The sequence below is a fragment of the Ahaetulla prasina genome, chromosome 3, assembly GCF_028640845.1.
Source record: "Ahaetulla prasina isolate Xishuangbanna chromosome 3, ASM2864084v1, whole genome shotgun sequence".
NCBI lineage: Eukaryota > Metazoa > Chordata > Lepidosauria > Squamata > Colubridae > Ahaetulla > Ahaetulla prasina.
In genome coordinates this window covers 25,552,625-25,576,044 of record NC_080541.1, presented here as the reverse complement: position 1 = coordinate 25,576,044, position 23,420 = coordinate 25,552,625, and the positions used below count along the sequence as shown (strand labels likewise).

General features: G+C 37.6%; 1 protein-coding gene across 1 annotated transcript in view; it reads right to left on the bottom strand.

Annotated features, from left to right (window-relative positions):
• CSMD3 (CUB and Sushi multiple domains 3) overlaps positions 1–23,420 on the bottom strand; it is a 782,898-nt gene that overhangs the window by 144,627 nt on the left and 614,851 nt on the right. The window contains exons 37-44 of the mRNA XM_058175006.1: positions 22,734–22,830; positions 19,191–19,295; positions 12,404–12,522; positions 10,694–10,763; positions 9,739–9,855; positions 5,855–6,064; positions 4,047–4,235; positions 2,023–2,200 (exon numbers count right to left, since the gene is read on the bottom strand). Coding sequence (XP_058030989.1) covers positions 2,023–2,200; positions 4,047–4,235; positions 5,855–6,064; positions 9,739–9,855; positions 10,694–10,763; positions 12,404–12,522; positions 19,191–19,295; positions 22,734–22,830 — 1,085 coding nt within the window. The remainder of the gene's footprint in view (positions 1–2,022; positions 2,201–4,046; positions 4,236–5,854; positions 6,065–9,738; positions 9,856–10,693; positions 10,764–12,403; positions 12,523–19,190; positions 19,296–22,733; positions 22,831–23,420) is intronic.

The following is a 23,420-nucleotide window of genomic DNA, read 5'->3' as shown; positions in this document are numbered from 1 at the left end:
ATTATTTTTGTTTATACCTGTTTTCTGTTACCCCTGATATACTTTATTTGTAGGAATATTTATTTTCTCATTTTGCTCTGGCCACTCAGTCTTGAAGTCTCTAGGATGGTAAATATAATATTTCCCCCTTGTTTCAAATATGGAATTTATAGTAGTTTGAACTTTTCATACTCTTTTCCATTATGTAATATGATATGTGGTATTTTACACACTCACTCACTCACACCCACACATGCATATATATACACACACACAGCACATTTTGGAATTCATGATATTCTTTCTAATATATTTTATAGATGTTTGATATTCTAAAAACTATGTTTATAGAGTTGTTAGACACTTATATTAATTTACATATATCTTTGTTGTTTTCTGTAATATTAACACATCTTCAAATACATGTTTGTTTTGTGTTTGTTAAGTAATCATTGGGTAAATATTTGTTTACCGTTTAAAACGAATATTTTGCATGGATTTTTAATAAGAAAGCTGCACTGAAAAATCTAAACTTAGAACCTTAATGTTAAGTAACTAAATTTCGATGGTTAGATGTTAATATTGCAATTATTAAAAATAATGATAGATAGATGACAGATAGATAGATAGAAAGACAGACAGACAGACAATGTCTGGACTATGTTTTATTTCATACGTCTGAATCAAATATATGACAGATAGGTAGATAGACAGACAGACAGACAGAAAGACAGACAGACAGACAGATAGATAGATAATATCTAGACTATGTTTTATTTCATACATTTGAAATAAGGAAACATTTGGCATATTATATTTTAAATTCATTTACACAGCAGAGAAAGAACTCCAATAATGCAATATGCTAAATATGTAAGAACTATAGACATAAATGTGAATTTCGATTGAGAAACAAGTATTTGTCAGTGTTATATTAACCTTAAATGTGTTTTATCACAAGCAGGTGGAATTATGTTCAATGATCCTTATTAATAGGTTTGGTCTTTTGAACATACTGTAAATTTACAGAATTCATAATGTAAGTTTTATAAATAGGAAATCCTAGAGATACGTTTTTCAAAGACTCTGCAGAAGGTCTTAATTGTAACTCTAACCCTAACTTACAGTGAACAATATTAACAGTGTGCTTACTAGCTGGGACAACATTCCTATAGAATACTTAGAATAGTAAACCAATAGATTTAGATTTAGATTTATTAGATTTTTATACCGCCCTTCTCCCGAAGGACTCAGGGTGGTTCACAGCCAGAATAAAACAACAATTATGTACACAATAAAACAATAATTAAAAAACTTATTGACTATAAGGCCAAAATTAAAACCATTTAAAACCATAAAAACCCCATAAAATTTACATCAGCCTTCCATCCTTTATAAGGTAGGTAAAATGAGGACCCAGATTGTTGGGGGGGGGGCAATAAGTTGACTTTGTATATAATATACAAATGGATGAGACTATTGCCTTACACAATGTAAGCCGCCCTGAGTCTTCGGAGAAGGGCGGGATATAAATTCAAATAAAAAAAACCATCAAAATATTAAAAGCTACTAAAAAGGCAGTTGACAAAGTCCTGGGGAAAGTTCATTCCAGAGGGTGGGAGCCCCCACAGAGAAGGTCCTTCCCCTGGGGGCCGCCAGTCGACATTGCGGACGGCACCCTGAGGACGGCACCCTGAGGAGTCCCTCTCTGTGCAAGCGCACGGGTCGGTGGGAGGCAATCGGTAGCAGTAGGCGGTCCCGTAAGTAACCCGGCCCTAAGCCATGGAGCGCTTTAAAGGTAGTACCAAAACCTTGAAGTGCACCCGAAAGACCACAGGTAGCCAGTGCAGCCTGCGCAGGAGTGGTGTTATATTTATTTAATATATATTTATTTATTTAATATATATTTAATATTTATTTAATATTTAAACCATCAAACATCTGAGCTGTTAAATTAATCAAAACAATAATTTTCATTTAGTAATTTTGCTTGTTCCTATGCATAACTTATTGCATAATAAAAATATGGTAATTTTTGCTTACCAAACTGTTATAAAATCATATATTGGTTCTGTTTGAAGAACAGTAAAATTGATATAAATGCCATTTCCTGGTGGTACTCTTACAAGCCAAAAACAGTCTTGAAAATTTGGATATTCATCAGGGTAGCCAGGTGAATATATTGTACCATTCATAGCAGTTATGTTTCCTCCACAAAGAGCTATGAGGGAGGAAGGAAGGAAGGAAGTTAAGTGTAGTAATTTCATAATATTTATGAATTTTCTAAAAAAATGTAATAGGAAAATATATATTTTATTGCTTTAGTATAAAAAGAACAAAACCAAATAACAAATGACCCCAAATACAGACAGACCCCACCCCCCAAAACCAAAATAAAAATGAAAGACATATTATGGATTTTTAGAAACCCTGGTTTTTTTTATCAATTGTAACTTAACTTCATAAAATAATATTAAAAAGTTCATTAAACTGAAAAATATGTGGCACGAAGAACATCAGAAATTGTTCATCAAGGGAAAGAGAACATGTATCATCAATCGAAGGCTACAATTCTAGAACCACAAAGTTTTTTTCAACTGAAGCATTATTTTTTTAGCTGCACCCAATGCTCAATAAATCCATGTTCTTATAGTGATATATCTTATATATAATTCAAACGTACATTCTTCTTATTAAACCATTTTCACATTTGTAATGTTCTATCAACTAATATATATTAAATATGATAATACCATGTGTCATTTTGCAGAGTTTTTTTTCTTTCCATTTTTTGGTTTAATAATAAAGTGGGGGGGAAACTCTCTGCAAAATGACAAATAGTAGTATCACATGATTAATTAATTAACTAATCAATCAACTAATTACATGTCTAGTTTTAATGTTTTAATATTTGATTATTTTTTTACTTGGTTTGTAAAAATCACCTTATAAGGGAGATGGCCAATTAATTAATTAATTATTTTTATGCTGTCTATCTTCCTTAATAGGTGACTCTGGGCAGCTTATCAGTTACAAAACAAGCAGAAAAATAATCAAATATTAAAACATTAAAACTGCACACGTGAAGATTTTAAAACCATGTTGAAACCAAATCTAAGAGACGGATAGGATGGGGATTAGATCTTCTTACCCCTTCTTACATGCAATATAATAAAGTTAGAATTCATAAAGCTGCTTCCAATATCAGTCAGTCAATTTTAGTCAGTCTGACTAAAATTGCTATAATTTATTTGCAGCGAGAATATTAATATAAAACCATGTATTTGGTTTACTGCACATAAGAAAATGTAATGTAGATCTTTGATATTGGATATGCCAAGAGTCTAGTGTAGAACTAATGAATGTGATTTGTAATCAATTAGAGAACAGATTTTGAAATACTTGCTGTTTCCCTTAAGCAATTTTCTTCTCATTTCCTTGGATGTTGCTCCACAGTCAAACTAATATATAGATCCCTATCCTGCTCTGTGGTGGGTTTCAAATTTTTTTACTACCAGTTCAGTGGGTGTGGCTTGGCGGCCGTGGCAGGGAAAACATACTGTGAAATCTCCATTTCCACCCCACTCCCAGGGAAGGTTACTGCAAAATTCCCATTTCCTCCCAATCAGTTGGGACTTGGGAGGCAGAAAATAGATGTGGGGGGCAGTAAGAATTTTTACTACTGGTTCTCCGAACTACTCAAAATTTCTGCTACCGGTTCTCCAGTACTGAAGCCCACCTCTGATTCTGCTTTCAATCGGTTGACTATATTTATCTTTTCAAAGATTGAATTTAAATTACAATATCTGAGCTTTTAATAGCTGGTGTAAAAAATCAAAACCAAACATAAGAACTAGAAAGTGTCTGTCTGTCTGTCTGTCTGTCTGTCTGTCTGTCTGTCTGTCTGTCTGTCTGTCTGTCTGTCTATCTATCTATCTATCTATCATCTTTTTGTCTGCCTATCTGTCTGTCTGTCTGTCTGTCTGTCTGTCTCTCTCTCTCTCTCTCTCTCTCTCTCTATCATCTTTTTGTCTGCCTGTCTGTCTGTCAATCTATCGAAAACATACCTTCACACCTTGGAAGAGGATGGTTCCAGTTACGACTAATTCCATGAAGGCAAGTAAGGGCTGAATTTCCAATTAAAGTGTATCCAAGAAAACACTCAAATGAAACAGTCTGTCCTACAGTAAAATCAGTTCCAATAACAAATCCATTTCGGAAGGGACGTGGATCAGGACAACTTTGCAATTGATATGCTGGGGAAAAATATATATATATAAATATGTTGGTGTACCACAGACATGAAAGGTATTTCTTTACAAATAATTTTAAACAGTCCTTTTTCTGTGTGCTTCTAACATATGTACACAATACTCATATAACCATAGGATATTCCTAATCTAGTAGTGAAATCCATTTTTTTTTTACTACCGGTTCTGTGGGCGTGGCTTGGTGGGCATGGTGTGGCTTGGTGGGCGTAGCTTGGTGGGCGAGGCTGTGGTGGTCTCTCATGATATAAGAGTCAAACACACGTTCTTCCTCGGGATGAGAGCCCAGAGTCAAATCCAAAACTCCCTTTTATTATAATTCATGCAAGGGGATACATACTTGTAACATCACGATAGGTCAGTGAAGATGCACGCTTATACAATAAAACAATATATGATTGGCTGAGGTGCTGCCTATTCAGTGTGCTCTAAGCTGAGATAGATACCTAAAATGATTTCTCTGTTTTCATCTGCTTGTAACAGTGTGTTTCAGGTTCCTCCCAAGAGCAGAGATTCCCTGGGAATGAGTCAGAGGCAGGAGACTAAAATTCACATGGTTCAGCTGCTAGTGGTCTGCCAACTAGTGGTCTGCCAACTAAAAAACCTGCACGTATAATCTCTACACGAGGCAAGGGAAGGATACTGCAAAATCTCCATTCCCTCCCCACTCTGGGACCAGCCAGAGGTGGTATTTGCCAGTTCTCTGAACTACTGAAAATTTCCGCTACCGGTTTTCCAGAACCTGTCAGAACCTGCTGGATTTCACCCCTGTCCTAATCCCATATCTTCATGCTTTTTTAAAATATTTGAATGATGTCATGGAATGGAAGACATCTTACTTATCTACGTTTTCAGTTCTGGCTTTGCATTACTGCAATACATTATTGATATCTAATAAACTATACCTTTCTCAACAAATGGAGCCAAAGATCGGTTTTATTAAAAGGTTTAAGTTGTGGCAGGTCTGGCAATAATGATAAATCCCCCTTGGGACACAACACCTATGCACTGTTTGAAAAGCTCTTTAGGTTTACATATTAATAGTGAATTGAATTCAATGGGAGGCACACCACATGACAACTTATTTATAAGACAAATCTTATTTAACCTCACATACTGAAATTATCCATTTCCATAATATCTTATGAGAATTGCCAACTTGGAAGAAAACTGGTCAGAAAAAAAACCCACAGGTTTCATAGAAACTGTTCTTTTCAATGGAGAAGTTTTTGTTTGACTACTTTAACAGTACCATTGCATGTCTTTCTGTGTGTGTGTGTATGTGAGTGTGGGTGTGTGATTATATGGTCCCAAAAGTAAATAATGGATCTAATTACCACGAGAAATAATTAGTAAGTAACACTGTAGATCACTTCAAACACAAACGAGATTGCAATCTGTTGGTAATGCTATAATTTGGGATAATGGACTTAGTGGTCTATTTTATTCCACTTTATTTTCTCCTATGATTTCCTTAAAATGAAATCCCTGTGAACCAAAAATAAGCCGTTCTTTATATTTCTACAGTTTCTTGCCATTTTTAATAATGTGCTTTGCACTGTAACATTATTATAACAAACAAAAAAAGGTTATAGGTCGTCACCCACCTTGATACATAATATGAAATCCTTGTTTGTTCTGAGAATAATCGCTGTGAAAATATAAGCTGGTTTCATGCGTTGTACTGAAAAGGGAAGAAGGGAGCTGAGTTCCGCTGAGTCTACCAATTGCGGTGCTAACATCGGGTGATCCACTTCTAACTTCCAGGTAATCATGGATTGTCTCCGTTGAAAAGTTTACAAATTGCAAGTGCACACCTGAAAATATTGGTTTTTTTTAAAAAAAAATCAACAGGATAAAACCCAACATTGTAATATTAATACAGGCAGTCCTTGACCTACAACTGTTTATTTAGTGACCGTTCAAAGTTATAACAGCACTGAAAAAGTGACTTATGACCATTTTTCACTCTTACGACCACTGCAGTATCTCCATAGTCATGTGATCAAAATTCCTATGCTTGGCAACTGACTCATATTTATGAGGGTTTTTAAATGTTCCAGGGTCATGTGATCCCCTTTTGTGTTCTTCTGGCAATCGAAGTCAATGGGGAAACCAGATTCTCTCAACAACAGTGTTACTACCATAACAATTGCAGTGATTCATGTAACAACTGTGGCAAAACAGGATGTAAAATGGGACAACACTCACTTAACAAATGCCTCACCTAACAACAGAAATTTTGGGCTTACAATTATGGTTGCAAGTTGAGGACTACCTATATTATAATCCAGGAAGATACTCCACTGTTAGACTATACTAACAAATAGAATATCTGTTTGTTTTCAATATATGAGATATTCAAATCTTTGTAGATCAGGGTTGAGTTGTGTGGATTTGGGCATGTACCAAACATAAAAACAAAATTCCTCTAATATGAAACAATGCCATAAGCAATGTTTTATTTTCTTGGAGCTTTGTATCTTCAGAAAAACACTATTAACCAAATGTATCTGACTTTGAAAGTACACAACTTGTCCATACACTTTGCCACTGCCAACACCAGTAGCTCAATAAGCCCCAGATGCCCATTGGCTCATCCAACCTAGAATAACTCCTTCCATTCCAAGATCCAAATTTTATTCCCCCACCTCAAACTACACAAGGCAGCAGAATAAAAATACCCTGGCCACAGCTGAACTGGCACACCAAAATAGAGTGAGGAGCATTGGTGCTCTATTCCATCTGAATGTCAACGGAGATTCTCAGTCATCCAGGTCATGGTTGTCCCAAAGGTGCTTTTTCAAGAGGCAACTGAACTTTCTAGTTTTTCTTTGAAGACATTTCACTTCTTATTCAAAAAGCTTCTTGGATGAGAAGTGAAACTTTGCAGGGACATGCTGAGGAGTTTGGAGGGTATCTGCATGATAAAATCGCTCAGATCCGGGATGGGCTGGACGCTGATTGGGTGGATTCAGGAGGTAGTTCTTGAGAATATTACTTGGGCGGAGTTCAACTCTGTGACTCCCGAGGACATGGACAGGATACTGGGGAGGCTGAATGCTACCACATGTTTATTGGACCCGTGTCCCTCCTGGCTGGTACTGGCCACACAGGAGGTTACACGAGGCTGGCTCCAGGGAATTATTAGTGCTTCTTTGGTAGAGGGAGTCTTCCCAGCCGCCCTGAAAGAGGCGGTGGTGAGGCCCCTCCTTAAGAAGCCTTTCCTGGACTCAGCTATATTGGCTAACTATCGTCCTGTCTCCAACCTTCGTTTTGTTGCGAAGGTTGTTGGGAGTGTGGTGGCATGACAGCTCCCCCGTACCTGGAGGAAACTGTCTATCTAGACCCGTGCCAGTCCGGCTTTGGTCGCGTTGGTTGATGATCTCTGGAGGGCACGGGACAGGGCCTGTTCCTCTGTCCTTGTCCTATTAGATCTGTCAGCGGCTTTTGATACCATTGACTATAGTATCTTGCTGCGACGGTTGGGGGGTTTGGGAGTGGGGGGCACCATTTTTCGGTGGTTCTCTTCCTACCTCTCTGACTGTTCACAGACGGTGTTGGCAGGGGGGCAGAGGTCGACCGCTAGGCACCTCACTTGTGGGGTGCCACAGGGATCGGTTCTCTCGCCTCTCCTGTTCAACATCTACATGAAGCCTCTGGGGGAGATCATCCGTGGTTTTGGGGTGAGTTGTCAACTGTACACTGATGATACTCAGCTGTACATCTCCACCCCGAACCACCCCAACGAAGCCATCAATGTGATGTCTCGGTGCCTTGAGGCCGTTCGGGTCTGGATGGGGACGAACTGACTTCGACTCACTCCAAGATGGAGTGGCTGTGGATACCAGCATCCCGGCACAGTCAGCTAATTCCATTGCTGACTGTGTGGGGCGAGTCGTTGGCCCCCAGGGAATCGGTGCGCAACTTAGGCGTTCTCCTGGATGTACGGCTGTCTTTAGAAGATCATTTGACGGCTGTCGCCAGGGGAGCTTTTTATCAGGTTCGCCTGATTCGCCAGTTGCGTCCCTTCCTGGACCGGGACTCTTTATGCACGGTCACTCATGCCCTCGTTACCTCCCGCCTGGATTACTGCAATGCTCTCTACATGGGGCTCCCCTTGAAGAGCACCGGGAGGCTCCAACTGGTGCAGAATGTGGCTGTGCAGGGGATAGAGGGAGCATCTCGTAACTCCCATATAACACCTCTCCTGCGCAGACTGCATTGGTTGCCGGTGGTCTTTCGGGTGCGATTCAAAGTGTTGGTTATCACCTTTAAAGCACTCCATGGCATGGGACCGGGATATTTACAGGACCGCCTACTGCCACCAGTAGCCTCCCATCGACCTGTGTGCTCTCACAGGGAGGGCCTCCTTAGGGCCTCCGTCGGCCAAGCAATGTCGGCTGGCGGCCCCCAGGGGAAGAGCGTTCTCTGTGGGGGCTCCTGCCCTGTGGAATGAACTACCCGTGGGGCTATGCTTACTTCCCAATCTCTGGACCTTTAAGCACAAGCTCAAGACTTTTCTCTTGCATCAAGCAGGGCTGGCCTAATGATAATTTTAATTGAGGGTTTTTAGCGGGGTTTTAGTGTTTTTTTTTAATAATTTTATTTTCCTATTTTAAATTTTCAGCGTATAAAATTAGATTTTTAAATATATATTGTATTTTAATTCTTTTGTACATTTGTTTTATTTATGCTGTACTCAGGCTCCCTGAGTCTTCGGAGAAGGGTGGTATATAAATTTAAATAATAAATAAATAAATAAATAAATAAATAAATAAATAAATAAATAAATAAATAAATAAATAAATAAAACTTCTTCAAGGAAAAACCAGAAAGTCCAGTTGCCTTTTGAAAAAGCACCTTTAGGTATTCCACCTGAACTGAGCACAAAGCCATTCACTTTTCTCAGACCCTCTAAAATTCCATAATGCCTGATTTAGGAAGCATGCCTTAATACTTTTTGCTGAAACTGACTGTGGGGAAAAAATCACTTTTCTGTCTAGGCTTCAGAGCTATCCAAGTCACTTTTTCTCGACGTTGGTTGCTTTAAGGTGTATAGACTTTCTGGCTGGGGAATTCTAGGTGTCATTTTAAAGTAGCCAAGGTTGAAAAACAGATCTAAGTATATCCAGTTGTCCATTGTGTGTCAAATAATAGTGGAGTATATATGCCTCTGGATTAATCCAGTAGGGCCTTTCTAATGTTCTTATATTCAAAAATATTCCACTTTCTGATATACCCAACTGTTATGGAAGATTGTTCTGAAACCCTATAAAGCTTCTTGAAATGAATACACAAAACCTAAAACTGGATGCTCCAAACAATTTCAGCATAAATTCATGTTCAACCATGCATGGTGAGAAAACCTAACTTGGTAAATAAATGATATTTGCTATGCCTAGTTTTAAATGAAGTTCATATTTAATAGGCCTTCACTTCTGCTAATAAAGGGTAATAAAGGTTCCCTAGTAGAGGGAATAAGACTTACCAAACCCAACAGGCAGCTTGATAGTCCATGTGCAATCCAAACTACTGGGATAATTCCCGGGAAATCCTGGGCTAAGGATCACACCACTGAAGTCTGACATGGAACCACCACATTGTGCTACAAATGAGAGGGGGGGGGAAATGCTGATTTAAACCATATTCTATTTTCCTGGCTGTGTAGAATTCAGCTTTCAGAATTCTGAGAGCTCTGGCTGGGAATTCTTGGAGTTGAAGTCCACATATTTCAAAATGGCCAAGTTTAAGAACAGTATTTTAAAGAAATACACTCAAAAGAATGGGATTTTATTTTTCTGTTAGGCAATTATTTACGTTAACACAGTTAACGGTCCAAGGGTCTGAGGACAGCAGTGGCTACAGCTCCTTATTCTTTTGATCCAAATTTAGGCACAAGCTCTATCTCTTCTGAGCAACTGTCATATAGGTAGAAAAGATTAAGATAATGTAGGGAGTAGAAAATGAAATAGCATAACAGGAAAGGGGTCGAAATACTGAACAGAGCACTCCCTACTTTTTATTATGTTATAGACTCCCTTTGTATTTCATAATGTATTTTCATAATGTATTACCACAATGTTTTTTATTTTTTTATTTATCTTTGGAAAAAGCGTAACTATTTGGGCATTTTTTTTTAATGCAATGTATTTTATTCACATCATGCAACTCCCTCCATCCCTCCATCAAGATACCATAAAATTCCCAAATAAACCTCTAATACAGGGATGTCCAATACAGCCCCTTGAAGAGTGGTGGACTTCAACTCCCAGAATTCCCCAGCAAGCAACTTGCTCATGTTTATAGCTCATGCTGGCTGGGGAATTCTGGGAGTTGAAGTCCACCATTCTTCAAAGGGCCAAGTTTGGACACCCCTGCTCTAATATATGCTTAGCTGTCCCATATCTTTTTTTTAAAAAAAATTTTATATTTGAAAGATATACCTAAGCAAATTGGAATAGGATAATTCCATCTTCTCACTGGTCCAGGCATGCAGGTGATATGTGAATGTCCCTATAACATGACAAAACATTTTAAAATTATCCGAATAACAGTTCTGGGCTACCCTTTATTATACATAACAAAAAAATGGCATCATAATTTGCATCCTGAGATATAAACCTGGGAGCCAAGCTGTCTGGCGAGGTCTCATCAGTATGTCCAATTATGTTCCGGTTTGGCTGTAGCAGCATTAGCAAGTCATTGGCATAAAAACCTCCATTGGATGCCTCGTATGCTTCCAAATTCTGGCCCTGCTAGCTAGGGAGCTGATTGGATAGACAACGTTGCTTTACTGAACTTTAACATATATGCCAAATGGCAAAGAACAAAGGCCAATGATGATGTAGAACTGATGGAATATGGCAAGTGTGGCATAGTCATGGAGTATAACGGGTAATGTTTTCTTATCTATCATATGGACAACTGATCAGATGTTCTTTTCTGAACCATGTAAAATATGATTTTCACATTCCTAACTACATTTTCACTTAGGGATCTGGAAACAACAATCGTGCAGTAATCTTCATTAAAACAAATCAAAACCATACACAAACAGACACAGAACTAGTGATGATTTAAAAGCTGTAACAGGTAATGTCAGAAGCTCCTACAAATAATGTTTTGGTGAACATGTTGGATATGCTGATGCCTTTAACTTTGTGAGAAAGAGAAATGGTTTGAAATAGATGATAGATAGATAGATAGATAGATAGATAGATAGATAGATAGATAGATAGATAGATAGACAGACAGATAGATAGACAGATAGATAAAAATAGATAGATAGATAGATAGATAGATAGATAGATAGATAGATAGATAGACAGACAGACAGACAGACAGACATGAAAGAAAGAATATGGAAGAAACCCAATAAATATAAACATACATTTTTAGTAGATCCCTAATTTCTCTTCTTCCTGCACCTATAATCTATACATTGTAGTCCTCCATGTCCCCCACACTCCAAAATGCTACTGATATTTCCAAAGATTCATGACATTGCCACAAGTGGGTGTTCCTTAAAACAACTCTGTCTATAAGTAAGGAACCCCTCACATGTCTTGGGTCTAACACCATATTTTGAAGGTTTAACTCACAGAATCATCTATTGTAATGTCCTTCCTGTTAAAGACTACTTCAGCTTCAATTGCAATAATACTAGCGCAACCAACAGATTTAAACTTAATGTCAGCCGCTTTAATCTAGATTGCAGAAAATATGACTTCTGTAACAGAATCATCAGTGCTTGGAATACTTTACCTGACTCTGTGGTCTCTTCCCATAATCCTAAAAGCTTTAACCAAAAACTCTCTACTACTGACCTCACCCCATTCCTAAGAGGACCATAAGGGGCGTGCATAAGCGCACAAACGTGCCTACCGTTCCTGTCCTATTGTTTTTCTTTTCTTCTTCCTATATACCTCCTTATATTTACTCATATATGTGTTTATATATTATATAATCTTTTTGTATGATACCTACATATATTGTTATGACAAAATAAATAAATAATAATAATAAGTTACAGTAACTTCCAGAAAACTCAATCTTTATCAATGTTTATGTTTTTCTTTTCAAATAATGATTTTAGATTATAGAAACAATAACATCTTATAATACATCTGAATTTGAAGGTAAAAAAAATCTACCTGGAGAGAATATCCTTGGTCACACTGGAAGGAAACCACATCGCCCACCATGTATCTATCTCCAATCTTAATTCCACTATTTGGGATCTGAGGTTCAGGGCAGGAGTCCAAACCTATAGCTGTGGAAAGTTAAAAAACTTAACAATGACAAAATAAATTTATCCTTTGTTATGCAGATTCTGACATAAAAGCAGAACATTAACAAAGTTCCCATACCGAGGGAGATTTGAATCAGTAACACAATAATAAAGAATTATTGAAAACTGGCTACCTTCTAGAAACTTCACAAGTCTTAAAGGTATGACAGACCATTCTCAGAGTTAGCAGAATAAAAGCATATTGGATTCCTGTCTCTTTCAGAGACTTTCAAAATCTGTTAACAAAAGCCAAGTGCATGATACTGCCTTGGAAAAGGAAAAGGGCTAAATGTAGAACAATGGACAAAGAAGACGACTAATTACCATCTCTACCTAAGTAGAGTTGAAATATGAATCTTTAATTATTATTTTTTTACAAATTAGGAAAAAAAGCAGAATTATGACCTTCTAACAAAACAGTATGAAAATAAAGTGCAGGTAGTCCTTGAATTACGGCCCTTTGTATAACAACAGTACAAGGTGACAATATCTTGAAAAACAGTGACTTACGACCTGCACTCCCACTTACAACCATTGTATCACCCCCAGGATCATAATTCAGGCACTTGTATTTCAACAGTACTTTCTAGAAAGTTTCTCCTAGAAAGCACAGTTGGCCAAAGGTTATTCACAGGATAAAAGAAAGGATAAATAAAACACCTGGATTTTAAAAATGTGTTTCAAAAATCCACATATTACATGGCAAATATTTCACTGAGCTATATAAACTTTTTTTAATTGCTCATGTGCAAAATCCTTTGCACGTAAACTGAACAATACAAACATTCAAAATACAGTAAGTGTTGTGGTCCGCCAGCAGCCTGCGGAGCTGGCAGTGGAGTCAGTGAGGAGGCTGGGGAGGAACATGGGCCAGTCTTGGAGTCTGAGGAAGGCCCGGCGAGAGCTTTGCATCAGAAGCAGAGATGGGGCCAGGGCATCTGGGAGTGATGCGCGGACTCCGGAGCCCCCAGAATTGGACAGCAGAGAGGCAGTCCCTTTTGCTTTAGCTGATCTTGTCTTCTGGCAGCTCTGCGCATACGTGCACTAGGAACAGGCTCCTCCAGTTCCTAGTGCACGTATGCACAGAGCTGCCAAAAGGAAAGATCAGCTAAAGTAAAAGGGATGACTTGGGAGTAAGGCCAGGAGATGATTGGCCCCTCCCATAAGGCTTAAAAGGCACTTGGGCCTTTTGCAGGAAAGCAAACTCTTATTGCTAACTCTGTTTCCAGGTGGCATCTCTTGTTTATTTCTGAACTCCGTGGGACTTTGCCAAGTAAGGCCTTTGACAGGGTGTCAGAGAAGATAAAAGTTGGTGAGTATCCCAAAGGACTTCTTCCGAAGGACTTTTTTTGCAACTAATTTGGACTCAGCTGGAAATGAATGTAATTCTCAGCTTTTACAATAAAATAGGTTTTTTTGGGGGGGACTAATTGTATATTGTAATGACTCAGTAAGCCTAGGTCACAACAGTAAGCAAGGATGGAACATCAAGTATTAAATATGAAGTGGAGCAAAAGACAGCTTTTCTAAACTCGGAGTCAAATAAAACTCAACAGCCAACAACTAGCCGCAGAAGCTGAAAGCTTTTCAAAATAAATAGGTTTTATAGCTTTCCAAAATGCTGGAAGAGAAATACAGTTTCCCATGTCAACAGAAAGCTGGATCCAAAGCTTTGGAGCAACTGTAGTCAAAGTCTGATACTTGGCTGTTGACAGTTTGTCTCATATAAAGCTGATCTAAATGTTTTCTCATAATCAGGACTGAGGCTTAAAGTGAAAGTTGGTCTCTTGGGGACTTCAATCTAAGACCACAACTAATGTCAGAAACAAAAGAGAAGACTCTGAGACTCAGAGATAGCCTATGTGTTGCATTCATTCTAAGCATGGATATTCTTGCCTTTAAACAGCTATCAAAAAATAAGTCAGTCCTATCATTAGGACCAGAAAAGGCATTTGTTCATCTTTCCAACACAGAAAGATGGATGGGCTTGTCCAGTTGGGAATAAGCTCCATATGGCATACAATCTTTTTTCTCTAATCGGTGATATTAATTATATTGTTCAAGTATAGCATCAAGTTTGTTTTTCAAACTGATGTTGACGATTCATATATAATTCATTGTTTAATAAACAGAGAAAGTGTATGCACGGTAAAGAATCCAGTTAATCTTGTTATATTAATTTGTTAACTGTATAAATGTTTCGAGAGAGAAAGAGAGAGAGAGAGAGAGTAAATGGAGAGCGGAAAGAATATGTTTGTTGTTTTATAGTTGTCCCACTTCTCTCAAACCTATAGAAGATAACAGATTATTAGAATTAATTCTGAAAAAAAAAATTGAATAACTTGACTGTTAATGTAATTAATGAGCCATTAAATAAAGTAAAATAAAAATGATTGGCCCCAAAAAGCAGTCACATACTTTAGGGAATGAAGCAATGGTTATCATTATTATATGTATCCCATTATCATTTAGCTTCCTGTTTAATTATCTAAAGGTTCAGGTAGATCAGGGGTGTCAAACTCAAGGCCTGCGGGCTGTATGCATGGAAATAGAAAAGGATCGGCTTTTGGTGCCTCTGGCAGCCCAAATGGGGCACAAGGGAGCTGCATGTGGCCCCTCTGCACCCCTTTTTGGCTGGCATAGTACTGCAGGAGACTGTCCAGGCTGAAAACAGGGCACAGGCCACCCCATTTTGGCCAGCAGAGTGCTGCAGGAGGCATCATCCCTGCTTCCCCACCCTCCCCCGGGCGACCCATGGAGAACTACAATGCTGATCCAACCTTCAAAGAAATCCAGTTTGAAGCCCCTGAGATAGATTCTAACCTATGAAATTAATTGATAATTTTATAAAATGATTTCCCTACATTACCATAATACAGGTAGCCATCAACTTACAACCATTCATTTAGTGACTGTTTGAAGTTACAATGGCACTAAAAAAAGTGACATGACTGTTTTTCATACATGTGGATGACTATTGGAGCATCCACATTGTGGTCTAAGTTGAGGACTACCTGCAATAATCATTTATCTGCCATGGAGGATACGAAAAGGAGAGATAAAGAAAATAAAAGATAAGTAGGTTGAACCACTATCATAATTCTTCATCAAATATGGGAGCATATAAATTGAGTGGCTGACAAAATCAGAAATGAGGAGGTGATAAGCCACCTGGGAAAGCAAAGGGAAATCATCAAAACCATTTAAAAGCTAAAGTTAGAATATTTTGGACATGTTGTTCTATTCTTAGAACAAGGCACACGTTAGACGGAGGCTTGGCAAAATACAATCTCTTTATTAATGCTTGAGTAACGAGGAACACTAACACGAACAACAAAAGCAAAAAGCCAAGCTGTCTGACAGCTGCTTAAATAGCGAGCTGTCAGAGAGAAGGAACCAATGGGAACTCTCCAATCTCCCGCCTGTTTGGCTGCTCACGTCTCAGCCAATCAGAAACCCTAGCAACAGACTTGGCTTCAATAGGTCATAGCTGCGAGGACACAACACATGTGATGAAACACCTGGAAAAATATGCCACTCTTCACTTAATCCTCCAGGGAAAGATTGAAGGCAAATGAGGTTCAGGCAGAAGAAGAACATCATGGCTCAAAATCTAAGGGATTGGTTTGGACAAAACTCAGCAGCACATTTTTGTGCATGAGTTGAAAAAAATAGGACCACCAACATGATCGCCAATGTCCAATGAACAAGACATTGGCACAAGAAGAAAAAGCTAAATTGAGCAATTTTACTATATTTTATCAGGAAAGACATTCATTCCTTATTTAACTTTTCAAAAAACACCACCACCTATTTCTTGGTTCTAATAGCTCTGCTACTGAAAATCCCCTTGTTCTACCTTTTGCCTGGGAATTTAAATGAAGTGTCTGAAGACAAAGAAATTGCTAAAAATGTTTGTTAGACGAAATACAGGACACCATCACAAATAATGGTAAAGCTATCCATCACTAATGGTAAAGCTATCTTCACCAAAAAAAAAAAAAATGGAAATAAGAAGGGGAGACATTTACAAAAGAACTATGAAGAGAAAGAAAAATGGAGGAGGTTACAAAAAATATATGGGTCATGATTCTGCCCCATCTCTTATATAAAGAGTTGAATAATCCCCAAACACATACAAACTATCCTCCCTCCCCGCTAATATACAGAGCAAATTTTATCTAGTGTGACTTTTTGGAGACTGAGATAAGAGTTTTGAACATATGCTACCCCATCCTTTCACTTGACACTAGAAATTATATTATCTATATCCTCTTCTTTTCATTTCACTTTCATCAATTGTGTGCAGTTTTGACAAAGAGATGAAGTGTGCAGAAATTATGAATTGTGGCTCGTCTACTTCCTAATATTGCCAGTTATTCCATGTCGCTTAAATCATTATTGAGTAAGTGAGTAGTTAACAGAGCTAGACAACTGCAAGATATATTCCTTATGAAATGACTGAATCAAATATTGAGATCTATATATAATTGTGACAACTTCCTGATATTTCAAAGTACTATTCCAGCTTTCAAACAACCAATTACTTGAACATTAAAAAAAAAAAAAACCCAGCAAGGCAGTAAAATTTAAAATAAAAGAATAGGATTGCATGTTAATGCAGAAAGATGATTTAATAATACACCTTTTTCAGAATTCCTACTTTTAAAAAAATCTAACAATTAAGAATAGCTAGTTATTTTACAAAATGGAACTGAAGAGTCTGGGGATTTTCATAGATCAGACAAATGGCTACAAAATGCAAGATGATGTGTCTGATTTTGTTCATACTTATCAGGTACTCAGGTTCTTCTGTGTATATGGGACAATGAGAAAATAGTAATAGCAATAGTTGTTGTTGTTAGTTGCGAAGTCGTGTCCGACCCATCGTGACCCCATGGACAACGTTTCTCTAGGCCTTCCTGTCCTCTACCATCCTCTGGAGTCCATTTAAACTCATGCCTACTGCTTCAGTGACTAGCAATAGTACTTAGACTTATATACCACATCATAGTGACAGCCCTCTCTAAGCGGTTTACAGAGTCAGCATATTGCCCCCAACAATCTGGGTCCTCATTTTACCCCCCTCGGAAGGATGGAAGGCTGAGTCAACCTTGAGCTGGTGAGATATGAACTGCTGAACTGCAGCTAGCAGTCAGCTGAAGCAGCCTGCAGTACTGCACTCTAACCACTGCGCCACCTCGGCTCTATAACATCTATTCTTGAGAAAAAGCGTTTTGCATTTACTCAGGCTTCTTCAGATAAATGATGATTGTTTTTTTTATAGAGGGAGGGACTCAGATTTGGTTTCAAACATGCAAGTGGCACTATAGGAACTAAGCAAGAATTGATTAATCTTATATTTGATATTACAACTGAATGCTAGGAATGGATTCTGTAACAAAGTTATCTTTTGACAAATAAACATTTAATGATAAGTAAGTAATGATAAGTACTTACGGGACCGCCTGCTGCTACCACACGCCTCCCACCGACCCGTACGCTCCCATAGAGAGGGACTTCTCAGGGTGCCGTCCGCCAAACAATGCCGGCTGGCGGCCCCCAGGGGAAGGGCCTTCTCTGTGGGAGCGCCCACACTCTGGAACGAGCTTCTCCCGGGTCTACGTCAAATACCTGACCTTCGGACATTTTGTCGCGAACTAAAAACACATCTCTTTATCCGCGTGGGGCTGGCTTAAATTAGTTTTAATGGGAAATTTTATTAATTTTTAAACGGGGTTTTTTAGTATGGAAATTTTTAATCTCAGGCTAATTTAAATAAGTTTTTTAAATGGTATTTTAATCTGTATATTGTATTGTTTTATTTTGCCTGTACACCGCCCTGAGTCCTTCGGGAGAAGGGCGGTATAAAAATCAAATAAATAAATAAATAAATAAATAAATAAGAAGCACATAAAGATCTGAGATACGAAAAATAAATCTTTGGTGATTTACTGCTGTCCTGAATTTTCTTTGTTTCCCCTGCTTGCTGTCTTAGTCATTATCCAACAAGATTCAATAGTGCAAAATATAAACCATGAGGCAGACACATTTAACTAACACATGGATAACAAGTTGACTCATGGTCCCAGATGTAATTTAAGCCTTGCATAAGATCTGGAACAATTTGCCTAAAAATATGTCATCTTGGTCATTCAAAATTGGCAGCCTTTCTCCCTCTACTTTAAAGGATCAATAGAGACAAGTTAAGCAAAATTCCTTTTTTATCCCAGAATGATTCATTTATTCCTGTCTGTCTCTAAAAGTGCTTGATGTTCCACATATATTTTTAATACTTACCTGTTTATTTTCCCTTTGTTCCCCTTTCATTTTTGAATACTTCATCAGTTAACGTCCTGAATTCTCAATCCTAATGAATACAGACTCTGGGATTCTTTGTAGAGAATAGGATCGTTGTGGTAAAATATTTATCTTTTGTTATTCCCTTTCTTTCATGAATTTAATGGTTTATATATACAAAACAATACATAATTAAAGCCAGAATAATTGTATCAAAATCCACTACCTCATGAAATTATCATTCCTAGTCTTTCAATACAACCAACATTTAATTTCTTGAAGTGTAAATGTCTACATTTTGAAAGTCATTCAGGTCTATCTAATGGCAATATATATTGCAATTACATTACCTGTGTACTCTAAATGAAAGCCGGCAGCCGACACACTAATATCTGACTGAAAATTTAAGTACAAATTGTTGGATGTACTATTAAGAAGTGGAGGTATAGTGGTTCCTGGGGAGGAAAAAAAAAGTTTCCAGGTTATTAATCTGCAATTAATTCTGCTATTTCTTTCCAAATTTCACAGTTTTATCTATAAATATAAGCAATGTCTCAATTTACCGTTTATATCCATTTCAAAAGAGTCCTTTTAATAGACAGTTTTTGCTTTGCTATAAAATAACCATAGGATCCAGTCAATCACCTTGGTTCTTAGTGACTGAGATTGGAAAGATTTCATTTCTTTTCAAGTTAAGCAAGACTTAGAAAGCGAGTTTGAAGTAGTAAATTAAAGAACTGAAAAGTATGAGAAAAAAGGTGAAATTAAAGTACTAGTTTATATGAACACCATTCACAATTCCTCTCCATATCACTATATCTTTCAAACTATAATAGCTTCCACTGCACCTATGAGGATCTTATCAAGTCCATCTATGTCTTTTTCAGTCTTCCCATCCTCTTGATACATTTACAGGTAGTCCTTGACTTACAACAACTTATTTAGTGACTGTTCAAAGTTACAACAGCACTGAAAAATGTGATTTAAGACCATTTTTCTGAGTTGTGAGCTTTGCATCATCCCTATGATCATGTGATCAAAATTCAGATGCTTGGCAACTGGTTCATATTTATGACCGTTGCTGTGTCCCGGGGTCATGTGATCAGCTTTTGTGACCTTCTGACAAGAAAAGCCAATGGAGAAACCAGATTCACTTAACAACTGGATTACTAACTTATCAACTGCATGTGATTCACTTAACAATTGTGGCAGGAAATGTCATAAAATTGGGTAAAACTGACTTAATAAATATCTCACTTAACAACAGAAATTTTGGTCTCCCCTGTGATCGTAAATTGAGGACTACCTGTACTATTTTTTTCCTATGTTTGTTTTGCCATTCATGTAATGCAATCCCGATTCATTCTTTAACTGTGATCAAATCCTCAACTTGTTTCTTTCATACTAGCAATTTTATAAACAACCTATTTTCATGTGCATATGTACGTATGCATGGGTGGAATGGTGTGGTGGCCTGGAGGTGGAGCTCTTTCCTCACAATCAGGAGGCTGTGAGTTCGATCCTAGCTAGAGGCAGATATTCCCTTGAGGACCTGTATACTGCACGAATCAAGAAGAGGGCCGTGAAAATATTTGCAGATCCCTCGCATCCTGGACATAAACTGTTTCAACTCCTACCCTCAAAACGACGCTATAGAGCACTGCACACCAAAACAACTAGACACAAGAACAGTTTTTCCCCGAAGGCCATCACTCTGTTAAACAAATAATTCCCTCAACACTGTCAGACTATTTACTGAATCTGCACTACTATTAATCGTTTCATAGTTCCCATCGCCAATCTCTTTCCACTTATGACTGTATGACTATAACTTGTTGCTGGCAATCCTTATGATTTATATTGATATATTGATCATCAATTGTGTTGTAAATGTTGTACTTTGATGAACGTATCTTTTCTTTTATGTACACTGAGAGCATATGCACCAAGACAAATTCCTTGTGTGTCCAATCACACTTGACCAATAAAAAAATTCTATTCTATTCTATTCTATATTTCTCTCTCTGGGCACAATGAGAATACCTGTTGAACAAAACTCCACATTGGCGACAGAAAGGGCATCCGGCCATTAAACACTCTGCTAATTCCATTCAGTTGCCCAGACTCCACCCTGCAAGGGATTATGGGGTCCTTAAAAGATTATGATGATGTATGTAAGTATGTATATATGCATTTTTCACATTTTTAAATTGCCAATCTCCCAATGTTCAGCAACCATTCGTTTTCATCCACCTTCCTTGGTTATCACATATAGTTCTTAAATGCCTTGTTCCAACTACACTCAACGTACTTCCACACAAAGGAGAAAGAAGCATGCTCTTAACTCAGCCATTTCAATTCTTTCTATATGTATGCCTCACAACAGATACCTATTACTTACTATCTCTCTACTATTACTCCACTAGTCAGTCTGCCTATTATTGGAACCTTGCACACTTTAATTATGCCCAAGTTCATGAAAACACATACCCAATTTGCACTGCAGGCACAAATTAATTTATACACACTCACAAACAAATCAAACTTGCACTCTGGAGCTGATCTATACTTTACACCTACGATTAAAATATATAGCACCACAAGAAAGGTTAATTAGAGAAATTAATGTTTAAAATAAAAATGATAGTAAGTTCTGATAGTCAGCAGTTTTGCTATTTGTTCTGTCTCCCTGCTTGGTCCCCTAAGCTAGCTACAATTTCAATTGTTCCTTGCAGCATTTTTTCTCTAGTGTTAACAGAAAAATCAAATGGTATATGGCTTCCAGGCATAACTGCGCCTACCAACTGTGGTCACCATAAATAGGTACATAAGTGGGTAGATGGACCAGAAAGTTTGGGATCTCTCCAGGCAATTTATTATTGTCCTCTAAATTGAGAATCCATTGTTATTGGTGAATATTTTGGTTGGCAATACTGAATTGTCTGGCACCAGCATTCCCTAACAGTAAAAAAAAAATAGTTAAAAGTAAAACAGAACAATTCAGAAGGAACTGATGTGATGACAAAGATTTTTGCACTGAGGGTTGAAAGCTGAACAAAACAACAATAGATTTTCCATAAGGTGAAAGGGTCTTGGAATACCAAAAATGTTCAATTTATAAGCACATTAAAACTTTTGGAAAACATAGATAGCATTTTTTTAAAAATGGCGTAGCACAGACATGTCTAAACTAGCTGAAAAAGTTGATAGCTTCAGCTGTTCGTGAGATCTATGGAAAAGTCACGGCCAATCTAGCATGCAAATTACTATTATTCTATTTTTCTTTTCTTTTCTTCTTCCACCTACATACAGAGTAAATAATGATGCTTAGGAGAAAAACAGGAAGAATTAAAAGCGGAGGAGCTGCAAGGCCACGACTTGATTTGAAGAGAAAGCGAAAGAACAGTGGGATGATTAAATGACTCAAAGTTATATAAAAGCTTTGTGTTAAGAAAGTTGTTTGGTACCATATTTAATCAACCTTGGCTTGTTATAATAATATTCAACTTCAACTCAGCTTATGTATCACAGCATCCTTAAGACCCCCTTTTTAAAAAAAATAATAATTACTAATATAATTCAAACTTCCTTGCATTCAAAATATATTACATGAATGTCAGTCAGTGTTGTGTTCGCTACCTGTAGTATAGAGATTCTGTTGTGGCAGAATAAAATCAGTTTCATTACTGTTAAAAATTTATGGTGGTACTAGACAATGAAACTACCATGAATCAGTGGACTAACTTGTCCTGTAAAATGGTGCATTTCAACATTTTCATATATTACACAAATGTGATATAAGATATTTTATACTTGGCATTCATTCCTAGCACACAAGCTGATTTTTGGCCACAAAACAGAATATCAGAGAAAAAGTTATTATTTCCATTCACCTGAGTAGCTTCCAAGTCTCGGAGCATTGTTATCAGCACCATCATAAAAATCTAAAGAGTCCCAGTTATGCTCTGTTGCAAAACTTATCACTTGTACCTATTAAGGACAGAAACACAGGGAAAAATTACAAGACAATATAGAATTGCTCTACTTCATATTATATTGCCAGAAATGATTCAGTAGTAGAGAGTTCATTCAGGCTTATGTATTTCGACTAAATACTGGATTTCAACCAAATATATTTATAAATATGACCTTATTCACAATAATGCTTCCAATTACTGAAACCTGCCTCTCTAATGCCTCCTCCCCCCCACTACTCAAGGGCTGAAAATAGAGATGCTATAATTAGCTATGTATCGATACACTGTATTTATTTTTCGGTTAGTGGGATTTGCATAATAGCTTGTTTGGTTGCAAGTTAGACTCTACAATACAAGTGGTCTTTAATTAATGGCTGGTTGTGTTACAACTGTGTGAAGCTACAATGGTCACAGAATGGGTACTTTGTAGCCCGTACAGCATTACCACTTCCCACAGTCATGTCAGGTTTAGGCAGGGATTGGTCCACCCCAATCATACAGACAGAATGGATATGCTCTGTACCCCATTGGTCACAGAATTCTGGCTGGCAGTATCCAGGAGAAGAGCCTACATGTCATGGCTTCCACCCTTCAGAACATCAT